Here is a 26,715-nt window from a genome sequence, read left to right as displayed (position 1 = left end):
TGTTACAGTACTAGGGAATAACCACAGGGGAGTTCTACTACTGAACTATATCCCCAAGCTCCCTTTCCTTTTCTAAAACTTTTGAGATGGGTCTCTGTATGTAGCTGAGGCTGGCTAGAACTTGCTATCCTCTTGCCTCAGCTTCCTGAGTCCTGAGGTTACAGGTGCATGCCATCCTGACCAGCCAGAAAAAAACTAGTGCAAACTGTGATCTGTAAAATTATTAAAAAGAAGTACCTGTTTATAAAGGATTTCTCCATTTATTCTATATCACATTTGAATATCCACATTGATTTTGAAACCAAAAAATTAAAATTTAAGTATAAGAATAAAATGAGTTTTAATGTTTAATTGATCCTGAGTTTAATGGTGAGTAAAGAAAAATGCACAATACAGAACCGTCTCTGAAGACATTTGCAAGTCATGTTTTATGCTTTCTGTTTTTCCATTTTCAAAGCTGCAAAAGTAATTTAATTTCTGATTTGTAATTTTAATTTTAAAGTAAAACTAATCTTTTTTAATTTTAAAGAATTCTTGGCAACTAATGTAAGCATAGTTTATTTATTTTGTTAATTAAGTTATATAATTAGTAATTAAATAGGCATTATGTATGTTATTATTATTATGTATGTTAAGGTATAGCCTCTGATTAGAGTTTATATGATTCTTTTATAGATTGATTAGAATTCTACTTCTCATTTATATCCCAGATGAACTTCAGGGGAATGTCTTTTATTTCCTTTTGGAATATCTGGTCAAATCTTTCATTCTGCTCCACAGTAAAATGATGTTTCCAATCTCCAGTGGTACCTAATGGGATAAGAAAATGAATGGCACCTTGGTGAATAAAGAACACTTCATGTTAAAGACTGCCTCAACCATTTGAACCCATGTGTCCCATTGTTCCAGATGTGGAACACCTGTCAAATTTAAATGGAGCAACAAATATACCTCTTATGGTAACTTTGTAATAATATGTGAATATTATTGTGTTCACAGAATTAAAAAATTGGAAATTAATGGGTAAATCTCTTTTCAACCAAGCTAAATATTTGTTCGTGTCCACAGGATTGGAGACCTCATCTTTTCTTACATAGGAATGATTGAATAAAGAATCTAGGAACACAATAATGCAGTAAATAGATTTAAAGTTCACTTCACCTTATGTTAGCCTTTCCCACTATATGATCCTTAGGAGGGAAAAACTATAAAGGATATGACTATATTAGAATTTAACAAGTATATTTTAGTATATATACTCTTGTATATATGCTAAGTGAACCTCACACTAAGTGAACCACATTTATCAACTGTAATATAGTTCTTACTAAAACCCTCCAAGGTAAGTACTTTTTTCTTTTTAAATTTGAAAAAAGAGACTCAAATATTTTCAACTAACAAAATTAAAGTCATATAGAGCACCAGAGCTTCCCTTTCTGCATCTTTATTTTATACAAAATTAAACCATCATTATGCCATTCTTTTCTTTGGGGGGTGCACTGGAGATTGAACTCATGGGTACTCGACCACTGAGCCACTCCCCACCCCTATTTTGTACTTTATTTAGAGCCAGGGTCTTATTGAGTTGCTTAGCACCTTGTTTTTGCTGAGGGTGGCTTTGAACTTGCATTCTTCCTGCCTCAGCCTTCTGAGCAGCAGGGATTACATTACGCCATTCTTAAGTGAAAACTAACTTGGCATTTCCAGCTATCAGGTTCACTTGTGTAGACATTATTATTGGCCTTTGGAGTAGATAACAAGCTCTTAGGGGTATGAGAATTACTTTTTATCTGCTGTAGCTGGGGAATGAAACGGGAGAATTGATAATAAATGTCATCAAAAAAATAAGAATTTTAAAATATATCAATATCTAGGGCAATTTCCATAAGATGTTTATATAATTGTTCATAAATTAATATCATCATCCTATTGGTAAATCATGAGCTAATTATGACACAAAATGTGAATAAAGTAGAAGTGTTTAGAATGTTTATACACTAAATGATTAAATTAAAAATTAACAATTTGAAGCCAGGTGTGGTGGTGTATGCTTGTAATACCAGCAGCTCAAGAGGCTGAGGCAGGAAGATGTTGAGTTCAAATCCAGCCTCAGCAATGTGAGGCTCTAAGCAACTCAGTGAGATCCTGTCTCTAAATAAAATACAAAATAGCAGCTGGGAATGTGGCTTAGTGCTTGAGTGCCCCTGAGTTCAATCCCTGGTAGTAGTAGTAGTAGTAGAAGTAGTAGTAGTAGTAGTAGTAGAAGTAGTAGTAGTAGTAGTAGTAGTAGTAGTAGTAATAGTAGTAGTAGTAGTAATAATAATAATAATAATAATAATAATAATTTGAATTAAAGGGTATCAGTTACAAGGAAATAATATTCATTTTTGTCAACTACTTCAGGCATGTAATAAGATCACAGTAAAAATTATTTCAATGACTTTTTGAAGTAACTGATTTCATAGCAGATAGCACTAACAAGATAACACTCTTTGTGATGTTGCAATCTGACACATGGGAACACAATAATCCAAACCTCCTCCCAGCAGAGCAAAATACACATTAAGTTTACTTCCTAGATTGTTATAGAAGAAAAAAGGAAAAACAAGGATTAGTGTTCCTCTCATTTGATATACCTAAACAGGCTCATGTGGCTTAGACATAAGGCAATATTAATTAAACAAGTTAATGTGTCAGATTATGTACTAAAACAGTTAGTTTTCTTGGAAAACTCTTCAGACCTACTCTCAATTAGACGCTTAATTTCTCTAGGTTCCAAATGTCATTGTTACTTGGAGAGACATATTGGAAGCACTTATCATTTCTCCTAGGTACCAAGGACTTGAATGACAGCTTACATCTTGCTACTATAAACTACTGAATAGTACCTTTGCGCAGAAAATTTCCTTTATCACTTCTTGTTCCAATTTCATATTTTATAATATCATGATAATTTGCTTGTGGATTAGTCTTCATGTTCTGAAATGAAGCCTGTTTCACAACAGTATCCACAACTTCTTCACTAAGTTCTTTCTCAAGAAATCTACAGATTTTCAGTACTGCACTTCTGAGGTCCTGAAAGAATCATGAGTATGCATGAGTTACAGCTAAACACACAACATTTTCATATTCTAGTGAAATTAATTCCTGGAATGCAAAGAAGTGTCATCATATGAACCATGCAGTTTGTTATGAGAAGAGAATGGGGAAACAAACTGACATGATTATCTCAATTAATGCTCAAAAACATTTAACAAAACCCAACATCTTTGAGCATGGGAAGAAAATTAGCTCTATATAGGGAAGAGGGATGGAAAGGAAAGGGTGGGAGAAAGAGAATTGCATGGAAGGATTAAGGAGACCCTCATTGTTAGACAAAATACATGTATGAAGATGTGAGAAAAAAATTAAAAGAATAGAATTACCCTAGATTAGGTAGAGAGAAGTGATGGGAGGAGAGGGGAGGGGTTGGGGAGATAGGAAGGATAGTAGAATGAAACAGACATTATTATTACTGTGTGTATATATGTGAATGCTTGACCAATGTGATTCTGCAATCTGTATACTCATAAAAATGAGAAATTATATCCCATCTGATTCAAATGTATAATATGTCAAGGTCATTGTACTATCATGTATAAATAATTAAAACAAAAAAAGAAAAAAATAAATGTTAAAAAAATACTTACTGTTATTTACTCTGACAATAAATTTTTAGCTTTAAAAAAACCCAACATCTTTTTATGATGAAATGCTCAATAAATCTGCAATGGAAGGAAACTACCTCAACATGAAAAAAGGTCTTATTTGGGATACCTGTAGCTAACAGCAAACTCAACTGAGAGGAAGATTTTCATCTGAGATGTGGAGTAAGTCCAATTCAGTTTTTCCACTTCTGTTTATTATGATACTAGAAATACTAACTGGAGGTACTAAGCAATAAAAAAGAAAATAAGGTATTGAAATAGAAAATAAAGATAATGAAATGATCCCTGTTAGCCCATAAGATTTTCTTATATGTAGAACCCCCCCACACACAAAAAAGCACTCACACACACACAAAAAAGAACATAACAACAAAGAAATTTAATCAAGTTGTAGAATCAAAAATCAAACCAACTTGTAAAAATCAGTTGAATTTCTATACACTAACAATGAGTAAACCTAAAAGGAAATTAAGAAACAATTATACTAATAATCACAAGAAGAAAGACTAAAACTCCAAGGAATGAACAAGGATGTAAGAGTGTTGCCTATTGAAACCTACAAAACATTACTGAAAAGTAAAAGCGAACAAATAAAAGAAACAATATCCTACACTGATGACTGGAATTAAAAAAATACAATGTAAAACAATTCACAGATAGATGTAATGTGCTCTGTGACAACCCCAATGATATTTTTTGCAAAAAAAAAAAAGAAGAAGAAGAACAATCCATCACAATATTCTTATAAAACTCCAAGGCATCCTGAATAGTTAGTCTTGAAAAAGAATACTAGATTCTCCGTTTTCACACTTCCATATTTCAAACTTACTACAAAATAATGGTCATCTAAATAGTCTGATAATGCCATAACTTCGGAAGTATGAATCGATAGAGTTGAATAGAGTTCACAGAAACCAGCTCTCACACATGTGGTCAAATGATTTTTGACATGAATGCCAAGAACATTTCATAGTAAAAGGACAGTTTCCTCAACAAAAGGTAATAGGAAAATTGAATGACTGCATGCAGAAGCTTGAAGTTGATCCTGATCCTATGCCACATATTAAAACTAACTTAAAATTGGGACCATCCACACTAGCCCATGTGGGACCCAGGCTCACAATTTGTATCTCAGAAAAATGTTCAGCCCAGACCTTCAAAGACATGATATCATGGAACAAAATATACCAAGCCCTGAAAGAAAATGGATGCCAACCAAGAATCTTATATCCAACAAAACTAAGCTTTAGATTTGATGATGAAATAAAAACCTTCCATGATAAAAAAAAAAAAAGTTAAAAGAATTTACAACTAGAAAGCCTGCACTACAGAACATCCTCAGCAAAATATTCTAAGAGGAAATGAAAAACAGTGATGAAAATCAGCAGAGGGAGGTATTACACTAAAGGAAAATCTAATCAGAGGAGAAACCAAGTCATGTTAAATACCAAAAATAAACAAAAATGACTGGGAATACAAATCATGTCTCAATAATAACCCTGAATGTTAATGGCCTAAACTCACCAATCAAAAGACATAAAGTAACAGATTGGATAAAAAAAATAAATAAAAGGCCCAATAATATTCTACCTCCAAGAGACTCATCTCATAGGAAAAGAAATCCACAGACTGAAGATGAAGTGTTGGGAAAAATCATATCACTCACATGGACTGTGGAAACAAGCAGGGGTTTCCATCTTCATATCAAATAGAGTAGACTTCAAACTAAAGTCAATCAAAAAGGATAAAGAGGAACACTATATTCTGCTCAAGGGAACCATATGCCAACAAGACTTAACAATTATAAATATATATGCCCCAAACAATGGAGCATCTATGTTCATGAAACTCTTCTCAAATTCATGAGTCAAATAGACCACAACAAAATGATTTTGGGTGACTTTAACACACCTCTTTCATCAATAGATAGATCTTCTGAACAAAAGCTGAACAAAGAACTCAATAATACACACAATAACCTAGAGTTAACTGATATATATAGACTATTTCATACTTCAATGAGAGAATACACTTTCTTCTCAGCAGCACATGGAACCTTCTATAAAATAGACCATATACTATGCCACAAAGCAACCCTTAGCAAATATAAAAAAGTAGCGATACTACCCTGAATTCTATCAGATCTTAATGGAATGAAATTAGAAATCAATGATAAAATAAGAAATAAAATCCACTCCCACACCTGGAGACTAAATAATATTCTACTGAATGAACAATTGGTTACAGAAGACAGCAAGGAGGAGATTAAAAAAATTTTAGAGGTGAATGAGAACACAGATACAACATACTGAAATCTCTGGGACACTATGAAAGCAGTTCTAAGAGGAAAGTTTATTGCATGGAGTTCATTCCTTAAAAGAAGACAAATTCAACAAAGAAATGACTTAACATTACTCTTAATGCCTTAGAAAAAGTAGAACAAATCAACACCAAAAGAAGGAGAACAGGAAATAGTTAAAATCAGAGATGAAATCAACAAAATTGAAACAAAAAAATTGAAAAAATTGACAGAACAAAATGTTGTCTTTTTGAAAAAATAAATAAAATTGACAGACCCTTAGCCATGCTGACAAAGAGAAGGAGAAAACTCAAATCACTAACATGTGATGAAAAAGGAAATATCACAACAGACACTACAGAAATACAGAAGACAATTAGAAATTATTTTGAAAACTTGTACTACAATAAAATAGAAAATATTGAAGACATCGACAAATTCTAGAGTCATATAATTTGTCCAACTTGAATCAGAATGATATACACTTTCAAGTGACGAAATAGAAGACACCATCAAAAGTCTACCAACCAAGAAAAGCCCAGGACCAGATGGATACACAGCCGAGTTCTAAAAGACCTTTAAAAAAGAACTAATACCAATATTCTTTAATTTATTTCAGGAAATAGAAAAAGAGGCAGCACTTCCAAACTCATTATATGAGGCCAATATCACCCTGATTCCAAAACCAGGCAAAGACACGAAAGAAAGAAAGAAAGAAAGAAAGAAAGAAAGAAAGAAAGAAAGAAAGAAAGAAAGAAAGAAAGAAAGAAAGAAAGACAAAACTTTAGACCAAAATCTCTAATGAACATAGATGCAAATATTCTCAATAAAATTCTGGCAAATCGAATACAAAAACAGATCAAAAAGATCATGTACCATGATCTAGTGGGGTTCATCCCAGGGATGCAAGTTTGGTTCAATATGCAAAAATCAATAAATGTAATTCATCACATCAATAGACTTAAAGGTAAGAATCATATGATCATCTTAATAGACACAGAAAAGGCATTTGACAAAATACAACACCCCTTTATGTCCAAAACACTAGAAAAATTAGGGATAACAGAAACATATCTCAACATCATAAAGGCTATCTATGCTAAGCCCTAGGCCAACATCTTTCTAAATGGAGAAAAATTAAAGACATTCTCCCTAAAAACTGGAACAAGACAGGGATACCCTCTTTCACCACTTCTATTCAACATAGTTCTTAAACACTGGCCAGAACAATTAGACAGATGAAAGAAATTAAAGGGATATGTATAGGAAAAGAAGAAATTAAATTAGTACTATTTGCTGATGATATGATTCTATACCTAGAAGACCTTAAAAGTCCCACCGGAAAACTTCTAGAACTAGTAAATAAATTAAGCAAACTCGCAGGATATAAAATCAACACCCATAAATCAAAGCCATTTCAGTATATCAGTGACAAATTGTCTGAGAAGGAAATGAGGAAAACGACCCCATTTACAATAACCTCAAAAAAAATAAGATACTTGGGACACAATTTATGAAAGAGGTGAAAGATCTATATAATGAAAATTACAGAACCCTAAAGAAAGAAATGAAAGAAGACCTTAGCAGATGGAAAGATCTACCTTGCTCTTGGATAGGCAGAATTAATATTATCAAAATGATCATACTGTGAAAACCACTATACAGATTTAATGCAATTCCAATCAAATTCCCAATGACATTCCTCATAGAAATAGAAAAAGCAATCATGAAATTCATCTGGAAAAATAAGAGAACCATAAGCTAAAGCAATCATTAGCAGAAAGAGTGAAGCAGGTGGCATCACTACACCAGATCTTAAACTATACTACAGAGCAATAGTAACAAAAATAGCATGGTATTGACACCAAAGCAGACTGGTAGACCAATGGTACAGAATAGAGAGCACAGAAAGACTAACCCACAAAATTATAAATATCTTATGTTAGAAAAGGTGCCAAGAACATGCATTGGAGAAAAGATAGCCTCTTCAATAAATGGTACTGGGAAAACTGGAAATCCATATGCAACAAAATGAAATTAAACCCCTATCTGTCACCAGGCACAAAACTCAACTCAAAGTGGACCAAGGACCTAGGAATTAAACCAGTGTCTAATAGAAGAAAAAGTAGGCCCTAATCTTCATCACATGTGATTAGCCCAATTTCCTTAATAAGAGTCCTATAGCACAAGAATTAAGACCAAGAATCAATAAAGGGGATGAAAAAAAACTAAAAAGTTTCTTCTCAGGAAGAGAAGCAATCTGTGAGGTGAACAGATAGCCTACATCCTGGGAGCAAATTTTACCCTTCACACATCAGATAGAGCACTAATCTCTAGGGTATATAAAGAACTCAAAAAGCTAAAAACCAAAAAAAAAAACACAAATAACCTAATCAACAAATGGGCCAAGGTAATGAACAGACACTTCTCAGAAGAAGATATATAATCAATCAACAAATATATGAAAAAATGTTCATCATCACTAGGAATTAGAGAAATGCAAATCAAAACTACTCTAAGATAGCATCTCACTCCAGTCAGAATTGGCAGCTGTTATGAAGACAAACAACAATAAGTGTTGGCAAGGATGTGGGGAAAAGGTATACTCATACAGTGCTGGTGGGACTGCAAATTGGTATAGCCAATATGAAAAGCAGTATGGAAATTCCTTGGAAATCTGGGAATGGAACCACCATTTGATCCAGCTATCCCGCTATACCTAAAGGACTTAAAAACAGCATATTACAGGGGCACAGCCACATCAATATTTATAGCAGCACAATTCACAATAGCTAAACTGTGAAACCAAACTAGATGCTCTTAAGTAGATGAATGGATAAAAAAAAATGTGGCATATATACACAATGGAATATTACTTAGCAGTTAAATACAATAAAATCATAGCATTTGCAGGTAAATGAATGGAGTTAGAGAAGATGATCCCTTTTCTTTTAACATTTTAACTGTGCCTCAAAACTCTGTATTCTCTTCATTCACAATGACACTACTCCAATCCAAGCTACCACCGATGTACAGTGGATTAATACAGTGGTCTCTGTCTATTCTGGTTTCCTTATATTCACTACTTTTCCTCTTCAACTCATAAATGTAAATAATATTCAAAAATATTAAGTATAATCTATGGCTACCCTTCTTAATAGCTCTTAAGAGTCTCCTTACTACTTTTAACATTAAAAAAATCACTCTCATTAACATAGCCTACAGATCTTATAAAATCTGGTTCCTATAAACCCCCCTATATTAAACTTTCATCTCTCCCACATTGTTCAAGTTCTTCCCTTAGGTCCTCAAAGGTCTCATGTACTTTCCTTTTTTCTTATCTTATAAGTCTCTCCCATGTTTTTCTTTTTCTTTCTCTTAGCTCTTATTTATTAGCTTGCATTTCTCATGTTCTTTATTTCAGGAAAGGAAAAAAAAGACCATTACTTTTGAGTATATTAGATACTCTCAGTACATATACACATTGACATTGTATTAAACATTTCCTTAATATTTGCACTTATTACTTTTGAAATACATATACTAGCTTGGTGAGTATGTGTTTTCCCTGATAGATTATGAGTGCTGTCTATTAAAGATTCAGTCGTCTATTACTCATGATTCAGTGCAAGGCACAGAGCAATCATTCAGTGATTTTTTTAAAGTAACTAATTAGATGATGTATTAATGAATCAACATACCAACCAGAGTCCACAGAACAATAAGATTCACCGGTCTTGTGTTTGAATACACAAAGTTTTCAGGCAGTTTAGCATCTTTCACCAGCATATAAGCATTCTATGACTTCACATGAGAACTAGTTTTAAGATTCTCTTTACAGGAAGAACGTGCCTCACAGGGCTCACCCTCATTTTCAACAATAATTATCCTCTCTTAGTAGTGACTTCATGCCTCAGTGCCTTAGTGCTCCTTGATGAACTTTATTAAGTATAATTACCAAGGAAAACAGTTTGGTGTATCCTCAAAAAAAAAAAAAAAAACCTAAACTAAAAACAGAACTACTGTATAATCCAACTGCACATTCCTGGGTATATATCAAAAAGAAACGGTGCACCATACAAGAGACAACTCACATGCCCGTGTTTATTGTACCACTATTCACAACAGATAAGGATTCAGCCTACATGGTGTTTATCAACAGATGAACAGATGAAGAAATTATCACACACGCACAAACACACACACACACACACACACACTGGACTATTATTCACATATAAAAAATGAAGTCCTCCAGACAAATTCATGGAACTGGAAGACATGATGTTACTAAAATAAGCCAGACATAGAAAGACAAATAGCACAAGCAGCACACATGAGAACAACAACAAATATTGACTGAAAGTAGAATCATGAATACTAGGGCCTCTGAAGGGTCCAGGGGGAAGGGGAGGTAAGAGAGTGGAAGAAGGAGAGATTGGATATGATCAGTGCATGTTGTATGGTCATATAGAAATCAGAAAACAAAATTCATTAATATGTAATTAATATTAATAAAAATGTTTTACAAAGACTGGTATCCTAGATATTTGAGGTTGCCTTTAATACTACAGTTGTTACATGATAATACTGGTGACTGAGAACAAACCCTTGAGGAAAACCAGTAATTAATGGGTAAGCAGGAAATTAGAACCCCCACTACCGCCAAAAGCCTACAAAATATGTATTTTCATAAATGACTAGGAGAATGAGTTTTCCTGAAACCAGGAGAAAAAAAAAACATTTACAAAAATGAAATTTTAAAAATAATTCTTATTTTACCTTTTTCATATCTTCATAGCTCATGAACTGAATATTGAAGTCATGTCTGTGTTCATACCAGCCTCTTATGTGATCAAACCAACGACTTCCCACCACTGTGCAAAAATTAATTAGTAACAAGGTGAAGATGTTGCACTTATTGAATAGCAAAGTATTCTGTCTTTTCCTCCTTATAGTCACAAAAACAAAAATAAAGGCCCAACCACTGGACATCTATATTACTGTTTTGAAATGATTACTGCTTAGGGGAACAATCATGGTTTTCATAGAGAAGTGACCATGAAAAGCGCCCTTATGGAGGAAGGAAGGCAGCAATAAAGAAATAAAAAGCCCCTGGACCTAAGTTTAAATCAGATTCCTTTAAAGCAATTTCTTACACTTTCCTATATCAACCAGAAAACACACATGTCTATTTTTCTTTTCATTCTCTAATATCTCTGGATAGGGAAGCCACCTGTTTACAATGAGACAGAACCTGAATGTAATCTTTAAGTGAGTGAGATCCAGATACTTTTCACTACAAGGGCCTTGCAGCAATCAATCCTCATCAGTAGTGGAGTGATAAACTCCACCATGGCCCTAGAAGGCTTACCACAGGTCCATGAGAGAGTACACAAACACCCTGATCATTAGTGATTCTGGAATGTATTGTTTTAATTATATTTGTAGCTAGTTTAATTTGATAGAATACGTGTAAGCCTCTTATGGACTGGTCAAAATGTTTCCTAAACAACATGCCTTTGAAAACTTGACAAGACACACATGGTCCTGGCAAGGAAGGAAAAGCCACTGGGTGGCAGACTAAGTTGATGTGTCATAGTAACTACTCAAGAGCATCCATTGTACAATTGCCCTTTTCCATCTCTCTACATATATTTCCTAAATTCCTTGATAAATAAGTTCATAGTTACCTTGTCCATCTAGAAACATTTCCATAAAATTCTCAAAAGTATCAGAAGGCTTTAATCGAGCCACCCAATTTGAAAAATGAAAAAAGGAAACCAAAACATCTTTAGGATTTCTGTAGATATAAAGAATCTGCAGGGAGAATTAGAAATAATATTAACAATTCCAGTATATTATTTCAAATGTTTAACAGTTGCATTATATTCATTAGCTGAATGAATCATAATTATTTTAATCCATTCTTCTAGTCATGGAAAATTAGGTGTTCCCCCAATTTTTCCTCTATTACAAAAAGTATTGTTGAAATAAATACTTTTATATATAGGAGAGAAACTGTATAAAGAAAGTTAATATGAAAAATACCACTAATGAAAAATTGGGTCAAAAAAGTCCTTTCACAGAATATATAATAATTATGGTCAATAACCTGTCAAAATAGGCTTATTCTCATTACTGAGTATTGGACATGTAGGTTAAGATCACTTTAACATACCTCTTCATAAATAACACATTGAAAAAATTTAAATGTCTGATATGTATCATTACTGGGGGGGGGAATAAAAACATGTCCATTACCAATTTCAGTAGAAATTGATACACCTACTTTCTTAAGAAAATATAGCCCCAATCCCATAAAACTGAACATCCTTGTACTTTTGACTTTGCAGTTCCCTTCTTGGATGTATATTCCAGGGAAACTCCTGCATATGTGCCCAAAGGGTGTTCTCAAGAACACTCATAGCAGCATGTAGTGATATTCAAATGCTGGAATATTCTAATTTTTCTATGAAGAAAAAGAACAGATCTGATAAAACTACTTTCAAAAGTTGTAAAGTTATGCAGCACTGAAAATGGCATTTCAAATCAAGAACAAACAAGAGCATGTGGCAAAGTCCCAGCGAATTAGAGAATAATAAGGAATAAAATGAAATTAAGTAAAATTGCAGGCCAAATGATTTAACAGAATGGCCCATAATTTGTTTTCAAAGACCAACAGAAAAGGAACATTTGCACACTGATGATCATAATAGAAAAACTTCAATGGAAAAGTTCCAGTAAATCTGTAAGTATTTTGATTTAGCCACAATCATAGTAGAACATTTACAGAGAATTGTCTTTAACAAAACAATAAAAGGAAAAATATTTGTTAAATTGATTATTAAAATTTTATTTTATTTAGTTTTTAAAATTTGTATAAGTATCCAACACAGAAAGTTTATCTCTTTTTCTCATGTATGAAACATATTACATGTTTGAAAATTGATCATGCAATTGACAATTAACTTTAAAATAAATTCCCAAAATTAGAATATGTAAACACCATTGCCCATGATAGAAAACTATACAAACACTTTCAAATTAAAAAAAATCTCAAAAGAGCTGAAACCAATTAAAAAGGTAAAACTGAAATGACAAAGTATTTAAACATTAACAAAATTACACCCATAGTTACACTAAAAATGGTATTCATTTAAAAATGTTAATATTGACAAAAATAAACACTGGAAATAGATATACTAGACATTTAATTTAAAAAGATAGAAAGATATATACTAAAATGAGACAATAATTAAAATGAAAGTATACATGAACAAAAAAGAAAACTTGAATTATGCTTAAAAAAAGCTAGTTCCTCAGAGAGTAAAAACCTAGTAAAATAGAAAACTCCTTATATCCTGAAAACTCTAAAAATAAGAGAATATGAAATTTTTATCATTGCAGCCTGAATGCAAATAAATGACCACAAAATTGGAGTAAATTGACAAGATCATTAAAATTTTATACTTTTTTCAATGTTAAATATCTACAAGTGGGAAAAAAGCATACTGAGAACAATAAAAGGTACATATAGATGGCATTAAAGTAGACCTAATACATAGAATGAAACTCGAGGAATGTCAGAATATTGCAATGTTTGTTTTCCCAGAACAAATCTCTCTTAAAATAAAACCGACATTTGACAATCAGTGTAGAACTAAACTACATCGTAAAAAGTTGATAGAAAAATTTGCTTTATCTGGGGCTCAAACCGTGGCTCAGCGGTGAGGCCCTGAGTTCAATCTTCAGCACCACATAAAAATAAATAAGTAAAATAAATTTGTGTCCAACTATGAAAATTTAGCATACCAATATATAGGCTTCAAAACAGTAGAGGTACCCAAGTGAATGTTTTAATAAATTGTTTTGGACCAATCAGCAAACTCCTTAGACAAGTATAAGGCAATGTTCATGTCTCATAAGCAGTATCAGATTTAATTTATAATCATAAGAAGGTTAAAAATAGCCAGGCTCCGTGTCCCATGCCAGTAATCCCAGCTACTCTGGAGGCAAAGACATGAGGATCATGAGTTCAGAGCCAGCCTCAGGAAAAGAGAGGTGCTAAGTTATTCAGTATGACCCTGTTTCTAAATAAAATACAAAATGGCTGGGATGTGGCTCAGTGGTCAGTGACCCTGAGTTCAGTCCCTGGTTACCACCCCACCCTCCCACCCCACCAACAAAGAGGTTGACTATACTGTTAGTTAGAAAAAAGCTGGAGGGCATTTACATAATCTTTGTTGGTGGTGTTGTGTTTTCTTAGTAAAGCATCAGAACCAGAAGTCATGAAAGAAGTATTAATGGGTTACATAAGGTTAAAAGTTTTCAACAATTTTTTAAAAGTCTTTCCTTTATAAAGGGAAAGATTTTGCCACAAATAAATTTTCCACAAAACAGTAAATAAGAAAACCTGGAAAAAATATTTAAAGACCAATAAAAATATAAAAAGATAATCTTATTAAAATTGTAAAAGACTTAAATTTCCTCAAAAACGAGATTACTTTCTTACTTAGCATATTAGGCAAATTTGATAATTCCCATTACTAGTAAGCATGTGAGGACAGAGGCATTCCTACATGGTATTTGATGAAGTATGATTCATATATATGATAAAAAGCAGGTAGGTAATTCCTGTTAACACTTAAAATATTAGACATTTTAATTTGAAACCTTCACATTAATTGAAACATGTCTTGAGAATTAAAGTATAAATCTTTATAGGAATGTTTATTACAACACAAGACATCCATTGGCTGCTACTTACCTGTCCATCAAATACACATTAATTATTGCAAAGCCACACAATAAAATTCTATGAAACCATAAAAAAGAATGGCATTTTATGGCCAATGTGAAATAATTTTTGTTATATGCTATAGAGTTACATTGCAAATTATATCCACAATTGCTTATTACAGGCATAGTTTTTAGGACTTTCATATATTTTTATTGAGGAAGGCAATATCCTAAATATAAAATGATTGTAACATTTGAAAAACTGTGGTTTAGTGAGGTTGGGGAATCTACTTAAACCAGGTTATTTCGTTTGTGAAAAAAAAAAAAAAAAGATTAAGCTCTAGGACATACTTTAGCTTTTTTGTTCTTCAGACCTTTTGGAACTAAATAATATGGGAGGTGGGAAGCGAAGAGGCGAGGGGATGGCATTTTGATAAAGTCCAAATTGTGAATATTGTATTCAAAGAAGGGAGCTCTATCTATTGTTTTGATGTCTTCAGTTCTGTCACGATGCCCCTCAAAATAAATCAAGCTTAGTATCTGCTGAGTCCAGATGGTACCTGAAAAAAATAAATCATCTTGTTTTCAAACTCAATTAGTCATTAAACATTAAGTCAACAATAGTGTCATTCACCATAAAATCATTTCAGCTTTCTTTTCTTTTGAACACTCTAAGTATGCTAACAACTTTGTCTGATTTTCATTTTTTTCTCTATGAAACATTAAAGTTAATAAAGAAGATCAAAGACTCTAAATTCCTTTATCACTTGAAGATCTGTGTTTGTTCTGATTCCATGATAGTGATGATTTGGATTATTTCTGCCTCTCCTTCTCTGTTTCCTGCTCCATGTTAGGTCCTTTTTAGTATTTTTAACTTTTTCCTTAACTCATAATAATTCTACATATTGATGGGGTAGAGTGTGATATTTCCACACATGCATACACCCTGCACTATCACATCAGGGAAATTAGCATTTCCCTTTCTGTATCATTTCTTTCTGTTTGGAGTCTTGGAGCTTATTTCTTCTATATTTTCTTAAAATATGTTACTGGTTACTGAATCTCTTTTTACTATATTTCGTGGGCACCTCTTTCTCCTTCCTGAGATTCCTTTCTTAGAACTTTACCCTTTAGAATTATAGACAAATTAACAAAATTATAAGCAAGTTCACTTTCTCCCCCTTTTCTCTTTACCACTTAAGGTGGTTTTGTAAACTATTTAAGCATCCAAGGATGTCAGGAAATAGCAGAACCTGACATGAGCAAAGCCATATATATATAATTTTATTTAATTGTATGACCTAATCATATATGACCAACCAACTTCTTTGTGGTGTTCTGGGGAAACCACACTATAAATAAGCAAAACATTGTATGTAGAATCTTAATAACTACAGCTTTATCTCTTAGTCTGCATGGGCAACTATAAAAACTCAAACCAAGCCAAGTATCCTGCCCTGCTGAAGTAGAAGCCACTATTACATAAGACTCATTAGTACCTGTTTAGGATTGTGTTTTACCACTTCTTTGTAATGATGGTCTTCACAAATCTCAAAATCATTCTTATTTTATTTTCTAGTAGAACTTACTGGTTGAAAACGTTTTTGAGAATCTTCAGTGGAACTCAGCTGTCATGGAATACTTCTCAAGAAAATGAAACATCTTGGAACATGAATAAATCTTCCAACTCAGGAAGCATTTACAAATTAGAGAAAAGATGAGTTTAGACTGTCTCAGCTCTGTCCAGCAGACCAAGCCAACAGATCAGCATTTAACCAGTACCTGCTCATGGCTCAGCATTTGGTTTCTTTATATATATATATATATGAATGACAGTATATCCATTACAAATGAGCTTTGGTAGTATAGATTTGAGATTCATCTAACTTTTTTCTGATTCTTAATGGATATATAAATGTAGGTCAAGCTGCTGTGGATGTCTGAAAAACAGCACATTTACACACACACACACACACAAAAAAAAAAACACACACACACACAAACACATATATACCAAACTTAGGCAAAAATCTATTATCATGAGACCACTCTTTGCACTTACCAGATTTTGGATAGGTGATTATGAAGACATCATCATCTCTAATTTCAAAATCATCCACACTTTCTACTATATGAATTTTAACTAAAGACCTTTCAAAATTGTAGCCTTTAAATTCAAGTAAGTATTCCTCTGTGTTGTCCATATTTTTTCACCTACAAGTGCAAACATATAATTTCAAGTTATTTTAGAAGTGAATAATAGTTATTGAGTGGTCAATATATGCCAAGCATTGTTGCAATGTCTGATGTGTATGAACATACTAATGACACTAACCACAGCACATAATATGAATGATTTAAAACGTCACAATAATCCAAAATTGCTGTATTGCTAGCATCAGTATTTTAAAGATGAGGCAGCAGAAATGCTGAAAAGTGAGACAACTCTTCTTAAAGGTCCATGAGGAACATATTTCATGATCCTCAACATAGAGAAGAGGAAATTAAGTCAGAGAAGTCAACCAAATTATTTAAACTTGTCCAGCTAGCTGAACTGGAAATATTGGAGAAGGGATAATTTGGCCAGAAAATTCATACTTTTTATGGAGAAATTCTTATTGTTTTATATTTTATTCCCTTTATTTTTGATTGTTGTAGAAATAAGAAATTCTTCAATGGATATGCTTTTATTTCTAATGTTTTTCTAGAGTATACATAACTTATTGTCTCTGAAAGAAACTTCTGAATTAGGGATCTGAGATGCTGCTGAAATTGAAAAATAAAAATGCTTTCCTTTTTTAAATTAGTTTTTACTTCAGAAATGCTGCCCTCGTAGTTACAAGTTACTTCATAAAAATTATCATAGTTTACAGTAGTAGATTTTAAAATCAGAAATTGTATGAATCTCAATAATAAACTAAAACAAAAGCAGAAAGCAAACAATGTAAAGACAAATATTAAAAATCTGTAAGGAAAATAATAAGGGAGACACAGAGACAAGATGCACAAGTAGGAAAGATGGCAGAATGGCCAAGCAGCCAGCTTTATTTATATCCATAGTTTACTTTAAGTCATTGGCATCATTAGTATGTATTGTTCATTGTATTACTAGGCAGGTTACAGACTTAGCAACATTATGCAGCTTATCCCTCAGTTACATACTAAATTGCAAAGTGCAAAGTTAGGAACTTTGTGTAGGTCTCAAGAAAGTCCATTGTATAAAGTTACTGTTATGTGGAGAGGTTTAGGCTCAGTGAAACATTGTGGTTGTCCCAGGAGCTGGGTGCCTGAAATCAAGGTTGAGGCTGATAAGACTTTAGGGGTATTGCCGAGGCAGCTAGACATAACTCATGTATTCATTATCTTACTGGTTCCTAGGAGAAACTGCAGGGCTTTCTAAGTGTGGGAAACAGAGTGCCAGTTACCCTCTCTGAGTTTGCTCACAAAAGGAATGCTTCCCTGTGTATTTCCACAGTTAGATTACCTACAATATTCAGACCATCCAAGCATTTCTATTAGATCTTCCTGAGAAATCTTTCCTTGAAGGTTACATGATTGAGACAATCCTGTAGTTCTAATAATAGTAAATTAAGTTGACATCTAGGAAACATGAAATATTGAGTCCTGGGGACAGAAGAGCTGGGCTGATGCATCAAAATATTGTTTTCAATACAGGCAGATGGAGAGCTATTTTGATATTGACATCCTGCATTTCCTAGGAAAAACCTTGGAGAATTCAGCCTTCAGATTGTAGTGAGGGAGAATTTATACTGCATCACATGGATAAAATGGAGAAGCCCATAGTAGGAGATATAAGTTGAGGAGAAAGCCAAAAGTGAAGTGTGATCCCTACCATATCCCTCCTATCAGTCCATAACACCACCACACATACCCTGAAATATCACCAAGGATTCCAGAAATGCTGGGTGATGAGAAAGAGCATCAGGCAGTGTCTACAAACATTTTGGATGAAATTTTTCTATTTCCTTGTTTATTATATTTAATCACTCAACTTTCAGTCTAAAGGGAGAAAGAAATTTAAAACCTGTGGCACAGACACAAAGGAGAAAGCTGCATGTGAGGAGGATTCAGGTGGGTGCTCACTGGCTCCTCAGTATAGTTTTCATGTCTTTGATGCATGTAGGAGAAGGCAATTGTGTAAGTAGCAAGCCTGTCTGTGTCTCCTTCTTATTCCTTCATGGAAGTCCCAAAGAAAAGGGGTGGGGGTGTTCATAGATAATTAGGGAGAAAAAGAGGTAAATACATATAGTAATCTCTCATTCCAAAGAGGGTGAGAATTGACAGTGGCTCTGAATCTATTCTGTTAGTACTCACTGTTGAGATCAGCTGCTGAAGGAAAACCAGTTCTCACAAAAATTTCAGGCTGACAGGAACTGCTCTGTCACTGAGGAATAAATAGTCCCTATGGAGTTTGTTTTGGCCAGTAAGTAGTGTACTAGAACCTGAGTAAATCAGCTCTTATAAATTGGGAAAGATTTTGCTGACACTGGAGAAAGCCTATCAGGTTATCCCAGGTTCTTTAAAGAGATCAAAAGCTTTGGAGATACTTAAAAACCTTTAGTAGAAGAGAGGGCACATTTACTGAATTACAGCAATTATGAAACAAAGACAAGGATGCATTTGAAATCTACAAGGGCAGCTTCCTTGTACCTGAATGATGGTAAACCTCTTTCCAGCCCATCTCAGTGGCTGCTGATCATTCTTCAGGTCCTTTCTTGCATAATCTCAGGAAGTTTGTTTTTTCTGTTGCTTAACTGGCGGTAGCTACAAAAGCTCTAGGGGTTATATAAACTTCCAAGTGGGTTATATAAACTTGCAAATATATAAACTTGCAAGTGGGTTATATGAACTCACTAAGGACATAAATTTGTTTTCCACTACACATAGAGTTGCCCTTTCTAATCGATGTCCCGTTGTTTGTTTTAATGGTGGATATTACCTTTTTGTTTTCCACCATAACTGTTATTCATCTCAGGTCTGTTCTAATATCTTTCCTGGAATCTTGAGTCATTCCTCAGTCTTTTGTTGCTCATACAAGCTGCTCTTAGATAATGATTCTCTAATGATTCTCAAGTTCCTGCTAAATACAGAATTTGATCCCAGGGGAGATCTTGAATCTTTTCAATGTACAAATCCTCTTGTTTAGAAAGTAAGATGTAATCTGAGGCTAATTTCAGTTTATAAATATTAAACCTGTCTCTTATTCCTCATGATATTTGTCAACTAAGTCTGTGTTTCTGAAATAGTCCATTTTGTGAAGATCAACACATTGTGAAGGGTAGAAATAGGAGTAGACTATTATTATGACAAACTCAGTAAGACTTTCTTTTATTATACAAATTTTAATGAACCAAATGTATAAGGGGCTCTTTTCAGATTCTTGGACTCTTTTGCCTTCCTCTCTTCCCTCTTTTTCTCCCTGATTCCCCATAGTTACCAGCTGTGATACATTTAGACCAGTCAGTAATAACAGCCAAGTGAATAAGACAGCTGCTTCCATGAGCAGAGGCAGCGGTTTTGTTTTTGTTTTTACTTAGTTACACAAGACAGTATAATGATCTTGACATATCATACATTTGAATCAGATGGGATATAATTTCTCATTTTTCTGAGTACACAGGTTGCAGAATCACATTGGTCATCAGTCACATATATACACACAGTAATAATAATGTCTGTTTCATTCTACTATCCTTCCTATCTCCCCAACCTCTCCCTTCTCCTTTCTCTACTTCTGTCTACTTAATCTAGGGTAACACTATTCTTTTTTTTTCTCACATCTTCATACATATATTTTGTATAACAATGAGGGTCTCCTTCCACCATCCATGCAATTCTCTTTCTCCCTCCCTTTCCCTCCCACCTCTCTTCCCTATGTAGAGGTAATCTTTTCCCTTGCTCTTCCTCTCTTCTCTATTTTGAGTCACCCATGTATATCAAAGAAGACATTTGGGATTTTTTTTGGGGGGGATTGGCTAACTTTACTTATCATAATCTGCTCTAATGCCATCTATTTTGCTGCAAATGTTATGATCTTATTATTTTTTAGTGTTGAGTAATATTCCATTGTGTATATATGTCACATTTTTTTAATTATCCGTTCATCCATTGAAGGACATCTAGGTTGGCTTCACAGTCTAGCTATTGTGAATTGTGCTGCTATAAACATTGATATTGCTGTGTCTATGTAGTATGCTATTTTTAGGTCTTTTGGGTATAGTCTGAGAAGAGGAATTGCTGGTCCAATGGTGGTTCCATTTCCAGCTTTCCAAGGAATCTCATACTGCTTTCCAAATTGGCTGCACCAATTTGCAGTCCCATCAACAGTGTATGAGTGTACCTTTTTTCCCCACATCCTCACCAGCACTTGTTGTTGTTTGTCTTCATCATGGCTGCCATTCTTACTGGAGTGAGATGGTATCTTAGAGAAGTTTTTATTTGCATTTCTCTGATTGCTGAGATGGTGAGCATTTTTTCATGTACTTGTTGATTGATTGTATGTCCTCCTCTGAGAAGTGTCTGTTCAAGTCCTTGGCCCATTTGTTGATTGGGTTATTTGTTTGTTTGTTTTGTATAGCTTTTTGAGTTCTTTGAATACTCTAGAGATTAGACTCTATCCGATGTTTGAGGAGTAAAAATTTGTTTCCAGGATGTAGGCTCCCTATTCACCTCACATATTATTTCTCTTGCTGAGAAAAAACTTTTTAGTTTGAATTCATCCCATTTGTTGATTCTTGTTTTAATTCTTGTGCTATAGGTGTCTTATTAAGGAAATTGGGGTCTAACCCCACATGATGGAGATTAGGGCCTACTTTTTTTTTCTATTAGATGCAGAGTCTCTGGTTTAATTCCTAGATCCTTGATCCATTTTGAGTTAACTTTTGTGCATGGTGAGAGATAGGGATTCAATTTCATTTTGTTGCATATGGATTTCCAGTTTTCCCAGCAGCATTTGTTGAAGATGCTATCCTTCCTCCAGTGCGTGCTTTTAGCACCTTTGTCTAATATAAGGAAGCTGTAGTTTTGAAGGTTGATCTCTGTGTCTTCTATCCTGTACCATTGCTCCACCAGCCTGTTTTGGTGCCAGTACCATGCTGTTTTTGTTACTATTGCTCTGTAGTATAGTTTAAGGTCTGGTATATATACCACCTGTTTCACTCTTCCTGCTTAGAATTGCTTTAGCTATTCTGTGTCTCTTATTTTTCTAGATGAATTTCATAATTGCTTTTTCTATTTATGTGAGGAATGAGAGGCAGCGTTTTGATTCCCTTCTTCCCAACCACACAATGTTATGTGCATCTAGCAAGTAAGACGGCCTGAGAGAAATCTAGAGCAATGGCTGAGTGCAGAGGTGGAGCAGGAAAGGATAGATGTGGGACATCTTGTACCACAGTGTAAAGATTCACACAAAGAATAATGACAAAGTCAAAAGGACACCAGAGCCAGCTTGCAGGTATCACATCTGACTACTTCAGGAACAATTTGAATTTTGAAATACATAATCATAGAGTAGATTACAACCATTTCAGTACAATGAGAAAATATGAGTTTATATAAAGATAAGACAAACCTTACTGGCTGAGACAGACATTAAAAGTTTTAGGCCTTTCAGGAAAAGTGGCAAGAATGAAATAATATTCAGGTGTTGACAACAAGTAAGAAAAAAAGCTCCTAATATTACTAACAGATTCAAAGATAACACTAATTTATAACAGTTCTTGTCTATACCTGAACTAAAATTAGAGTGCACTCATTTTGGAATGGGATATGATATTAGGCACGTTTATTTTCTCTGGGCACATATCTTCAGCTGCTTTAATCAAAGATCATTTACTTGACTGAACAGCAGGATACAGCCTGCCTTGCTTGACTCACAAATGAATACTGAGAAGTTTGTTTCCAGCATCATTTTCATTTTTCCTTTTCTTTTTTGTAAAAAATCATGCGTTTAAAAAGTATTACTCTTTCCAAAGACTAGACTGTTTAGAAGGCATCACTCATTAAATCTCATGTGAAATATTTTTTTTATAAAAACAAAACCATGAAAATGAATCTGTAATCAAAGTCAACATCTCAGTGATTCATTTGATAGTCAAGCAGGGCAGACTATTTCCTTTATATGGAATCTATGAAACCATGTTTAATATTTTGTCCCATTCTGTCAAATGTGGAATACATATAAAAGCTTAAATGGAGCAAAAAATATAACACTTTCAATAACTTTGCAGTAACCTGTGTTGAAATATTTGCAAAACTAAAAATTTGGAACTTGATGGGTTTTAAGCTTCTAAATGTTTCTAAACATTTCTTTCTTGTGAGTTGGGAATATTGTGATGACTGCTTAATCTGATAATGTTGATGTACACTATGTTCTTCAGCATTTGATAGGCAAATGGGTACTTTGCCAACTTCCTTAATAAGAAGTAATCTGCACTCCAGGTTTCCTTAAAAACACTCATAGTACACTTTTCTCTTCTAGCTTTTACACACTGAGTATGCACTGGTAATTTTAAAACATTAACTAACTACCAGGGTATGAAAAAACACATGCCACATGAAGCACTGTTGTGTTACAATGACATCACTGTGACTTGTAGTGATATAGGCAAGAGTGCAAAGCAATGTTCATGTAGACAGCCAGGTGTAGTTTCTGCAACTGTTGATCAAACTGACTATGTAATACAAAAGTGAACAGAGACATATTAAATGAATCATAACATTTTGAAAATGAAACTTCATGAAATTACAATGAAATTTAGAGTTCATATAATGTTTATGAGAAAAAAATTCTTTTAATTCTTTTCCATTCATGAAGGAAAATCATTCTTCCTTCACAGACTATATAGAAACAGATGATGGGGTGGATTTGCCTCACATATTTAGATAAAATATCTCTGATGGATACTGGTAAAAAAATGAAGGCATGATTAAATATATGAGAAGGAAAAATATATCTTTGGACCTAAATATCAAGAAATAAATATAGAAGAAATAATGGAAGGAAATGCTTGAATGAGGATGGGGTTATTTACATGTTTCAAAGTTTGTACTGCCAAATAATTAATTTTTAAGTAATGAAGTGCAGAAGAGTCATTTTACTAGGTAAAATCCAGGTAGACACCACTTTAACCAAGTTAATCAAAGTAGCATCCCTAATACTGACATTAAGCCAACCTACATTTCTCCTATTGACCACTGAGAGCACATTGAATTTAGGGCACTCCTGTCAAAAAGTTCAACCTTATTCTATTATGAGTAAACATCAGATAAACTCAAAGTTAACCCCATTATGCCATATACTATTTTTATAAATGCCGAAAAGGAATAAGCAAGCAGGACAGACAATGATTTGAGATTGAAGGAAACTAGCTAGACATGACAATTAAATACAAAGCATAGTCTCACACAGTACTGTACGTCTGTAATTTCAGTGACTTGGGAGGCAGAGGCAGGAGGATTGCAAGATTGAGGCAGTTTGGGAAAGTTAGTTAGACACTGTCTCAAAATAAAAAATAGAAGAGCCTGGTAGTGTACCTTTGTGTTACAGGGCCCCTGGGTTCTATACCCAGGAGCACAAATGTAAATAAATTAATAAATATGCATGATGTTGCATTTGATCCTATCACAGAAAAAATCTATAAAGGACATTGTTGTTACAACTGAACATTTTAAAATATATATATTTATGGTTTATATAATAGGACTATATCAATATTCCATTTCCTGGTTTTGATAAGTATATTATGTTTTAGATAATGTCATTATTGTAAGGAAATTCACATGTAAGGAAATTCACATGTAAGTAAATAGGAATACAAGGATATGATTTTAGTCTCAAATTGTTTTTAAACATTTAGTTTTTTAGTTGTGGGTGTACATAATACTTTTATGTTATTTTTATGTGTTGCTAAGGATTGAACCCAGTGTTTCATGCATGCCAGGCAAGTGCTCTTTCCTCTGAGCCAAAGCCTCAAATATTTCTTATATATGTAAAAGGAAAAAGAGATATGTAGTATAGTAAAGAAAATAACAAATATAAAAATATAGTATTTTAAAAATTAAATTAAAATAGAGTATTTTTAAAAAGCACTTCAGGGTGCTTTTGTTAATCACACAAACTCCTGAGAAAATGAGCATCCACTTAATATTATCATCATCATTTACATCAGTTTAAATTAAGCCCCCTATCTTTATCAGTAGGCAAGCTTAAGTATTTCCAGAGCTAGTATAACTGCATACTATTTTGCACTCCAATTGTTTTCTTTTTTTTTAATCAATTCTTTTTTAGTTATACATGACAATGTGGTTCATTTTGATGCAATTATACAAGCATGTTCTAATTCTGTTTCCAATACTTCCCCTTACTCTTTCCTCTTTCCACCTCCTCTACCCTTCATTCTACTCTACTGATCTTTCTGCTATTCACTTATAGTTTATTAAAATTAATTTCTTGTGGATGAACAAGATGTTGAGATTCACTATGACATATTCATATATGTACTTGGACAGTTAGGTCAGATTCATCCACTGTCTTTCCCCATCCCATCTACCCTCCTCCCTTTATTTCCCTTTGTCTGCTCCACTGATCTTTCTTCTATATTTTTCTTATTAATCCTCCCTTGTTATTTTGGATTAGCTTCTGCATATCAGAGAAAACATTCAACCTTTGACTTTTGGGGACTGACGTAGAAATTAATAATTTAAATAAAATGTAATAAAGATTATAGCTTTTAATCTTTTATAAAAATATCAGAGTTAGATTAATGAGGTATAAAGAACTACTTTAGTAAGAAAAATCAAAACAACCCAATGGAATAAATGAATAAAATATGAATGAATAAGTACACAAAAGGAAATCTGATTGGGGTATTAACAGATATCTTCAATTTTGTTTTTGGTAGTAATCATGGAAATACAAATTGAAACTACTTCCCAATCACTAGGATGCTTGAAAATAAGCCAGACAGGGTAAGTCCGAGGGGATGTGGAGAAACAGGAACTTCAGGTATTACTGGTCAGAATAAAAATTGACACAATTTGGAGAGCAACTTGACATATCAAGTTAAAGAAACACATCTGTGAAGCAACATCAGTAGGAATTTACTTTTCTCTGTGGGAGGGTGTAGCAAAGAGGGGAATGCAATCAGAGAAAGATACTTTCTGTATCTAAAACTGATTGGTGGGTGTATGTGACTTCAGTGTAAGCGTGAAGGTGTTCTCTGTAGTCTTATCTACTATTTGTATTTCATAATTAAGCAATACATGATGTCTGTAATGTTGTCTGCATCATTATTATCCAGGCTTCTTTGCTTAACTGATAACTGCAGACTCCTGGGTTCCTCCTGTGGGAGCTGACAAGGTGTGGATGAGAGGCCCACGCTCTGGTGGGATTGCAGAATGTGACATTGGTTATGGAGGGCTGCTCTGGCATCCAGAATACTGAGGAATGCGAATGGTCATCTGCACACATGGCCAATATGTTCTCTGTGCTGGCTTCTGACCTACATCTACTTTTTCTTTAAGTGCTTTACTTTTCTATATTCTTCATCATGAAGAGACGCAGGGTCCATATTTAAGATTCAGTGGGATGAAAGATGGCCATGCCATGCTTCAGCTGTGAAGAGTCTTCATTTTGTAGCCTTCTTCTCTCTGTGTTTGGACTAGTACTCTGCATATCACCTACTGTCCCTCCAGGCTGCATAGCACCAGTAATGCAGTTTCTGAATGAAGCCATGGAGAATTAGTTAGAAAGAGTACTTCTTGTCCTACTACTTTCTCTAGTCATCCTTATAAAATACAGAAGAGAATGAATAAAAAGATATCTTATTACCTCATAGAAAATGATGAACACTTGGCAGCTGTTAACCTTTAAGTATGAAACATGAATTATGTGGTATATATATTATGCTGCCCCTATGAAGCTCCCACGCACCATTCCTTGCAAGT

The 26,715-nt window shown here is 33.8% G+C and overlaps 1 protein-coding gene across 1 annotated transcript; it reads right to left on the bottom strand.

Annotated features, from left to right (window-relative positions):
* Positions 1-688: 688 nt before the first annotated feature.
* Positions 689-16,952, bottom strand: LOC143402374 (amine sulfotransferase-like). The gene is made up of 6 exons (XM_076859814.1): positions 16,811-16,952; positions 15,100-15,308; positions 11,700-11,826; positions 10,789-10,883; positions 2,889-3,075; positions 689-810 (listed from the first exon to the last, which is right to left on the bottom strand). Exons 1-6 carry the CDS (start codon positions 16,950-16,952, stop codon positions 689-691), a joined length of 882 nt encoding a protein of 293 aa, XP_076715929.1.
* Positions 16,953-26,715: the final 9,763 nt, after the last annotated feature.

This window comes from Callospermophilus lateralis, chromosome 6 (genome assembly GCF_048772815.1).
Source record: "Callospermophilus lateralis isolate mCalLat2 chromosome 6, mCalLat2.hap1, whole genome shotgun sequence".
In the NCBI taxonomy this organism is placed as follows: domain Eukaryota; kingdom Metazoa; phylum Chordata; class Mammalia; order Rodentia; family Sciuridae; genus Callospermophilus; species Callospermophilus lateralis.
The sequence above is the reverse complement of the archived record's forward strand: the minus strand, read 5'-3'. Positions and strand labels throughout refer to the sequence as shown.

Excerpts from the sequence above, each read along its gene's own strand:
- LOC143402374 (XM_076859814.1), bottom strand. The coding sequence starts at position 16,952 with ATGGACAACACAGAGGAATACTTACTTGAATTTAAAGGCTACAATTTT. Across the intron at positions 10,884-11,699 it reads AATGTTTCTAGATGGACAAG|TGGTGGGAAGTCGTTGGTTT; the intron begins GTAACTATGAAC and ends ATTTTTGCACAG. Across the intron at positions 811-2,888 it reads AGGAAATTTTCTGCGCAAAG|GTACCACTGGAGATTGGAAA; the intron begins GTACTATTCAGT and ends TTATCCCATTAG.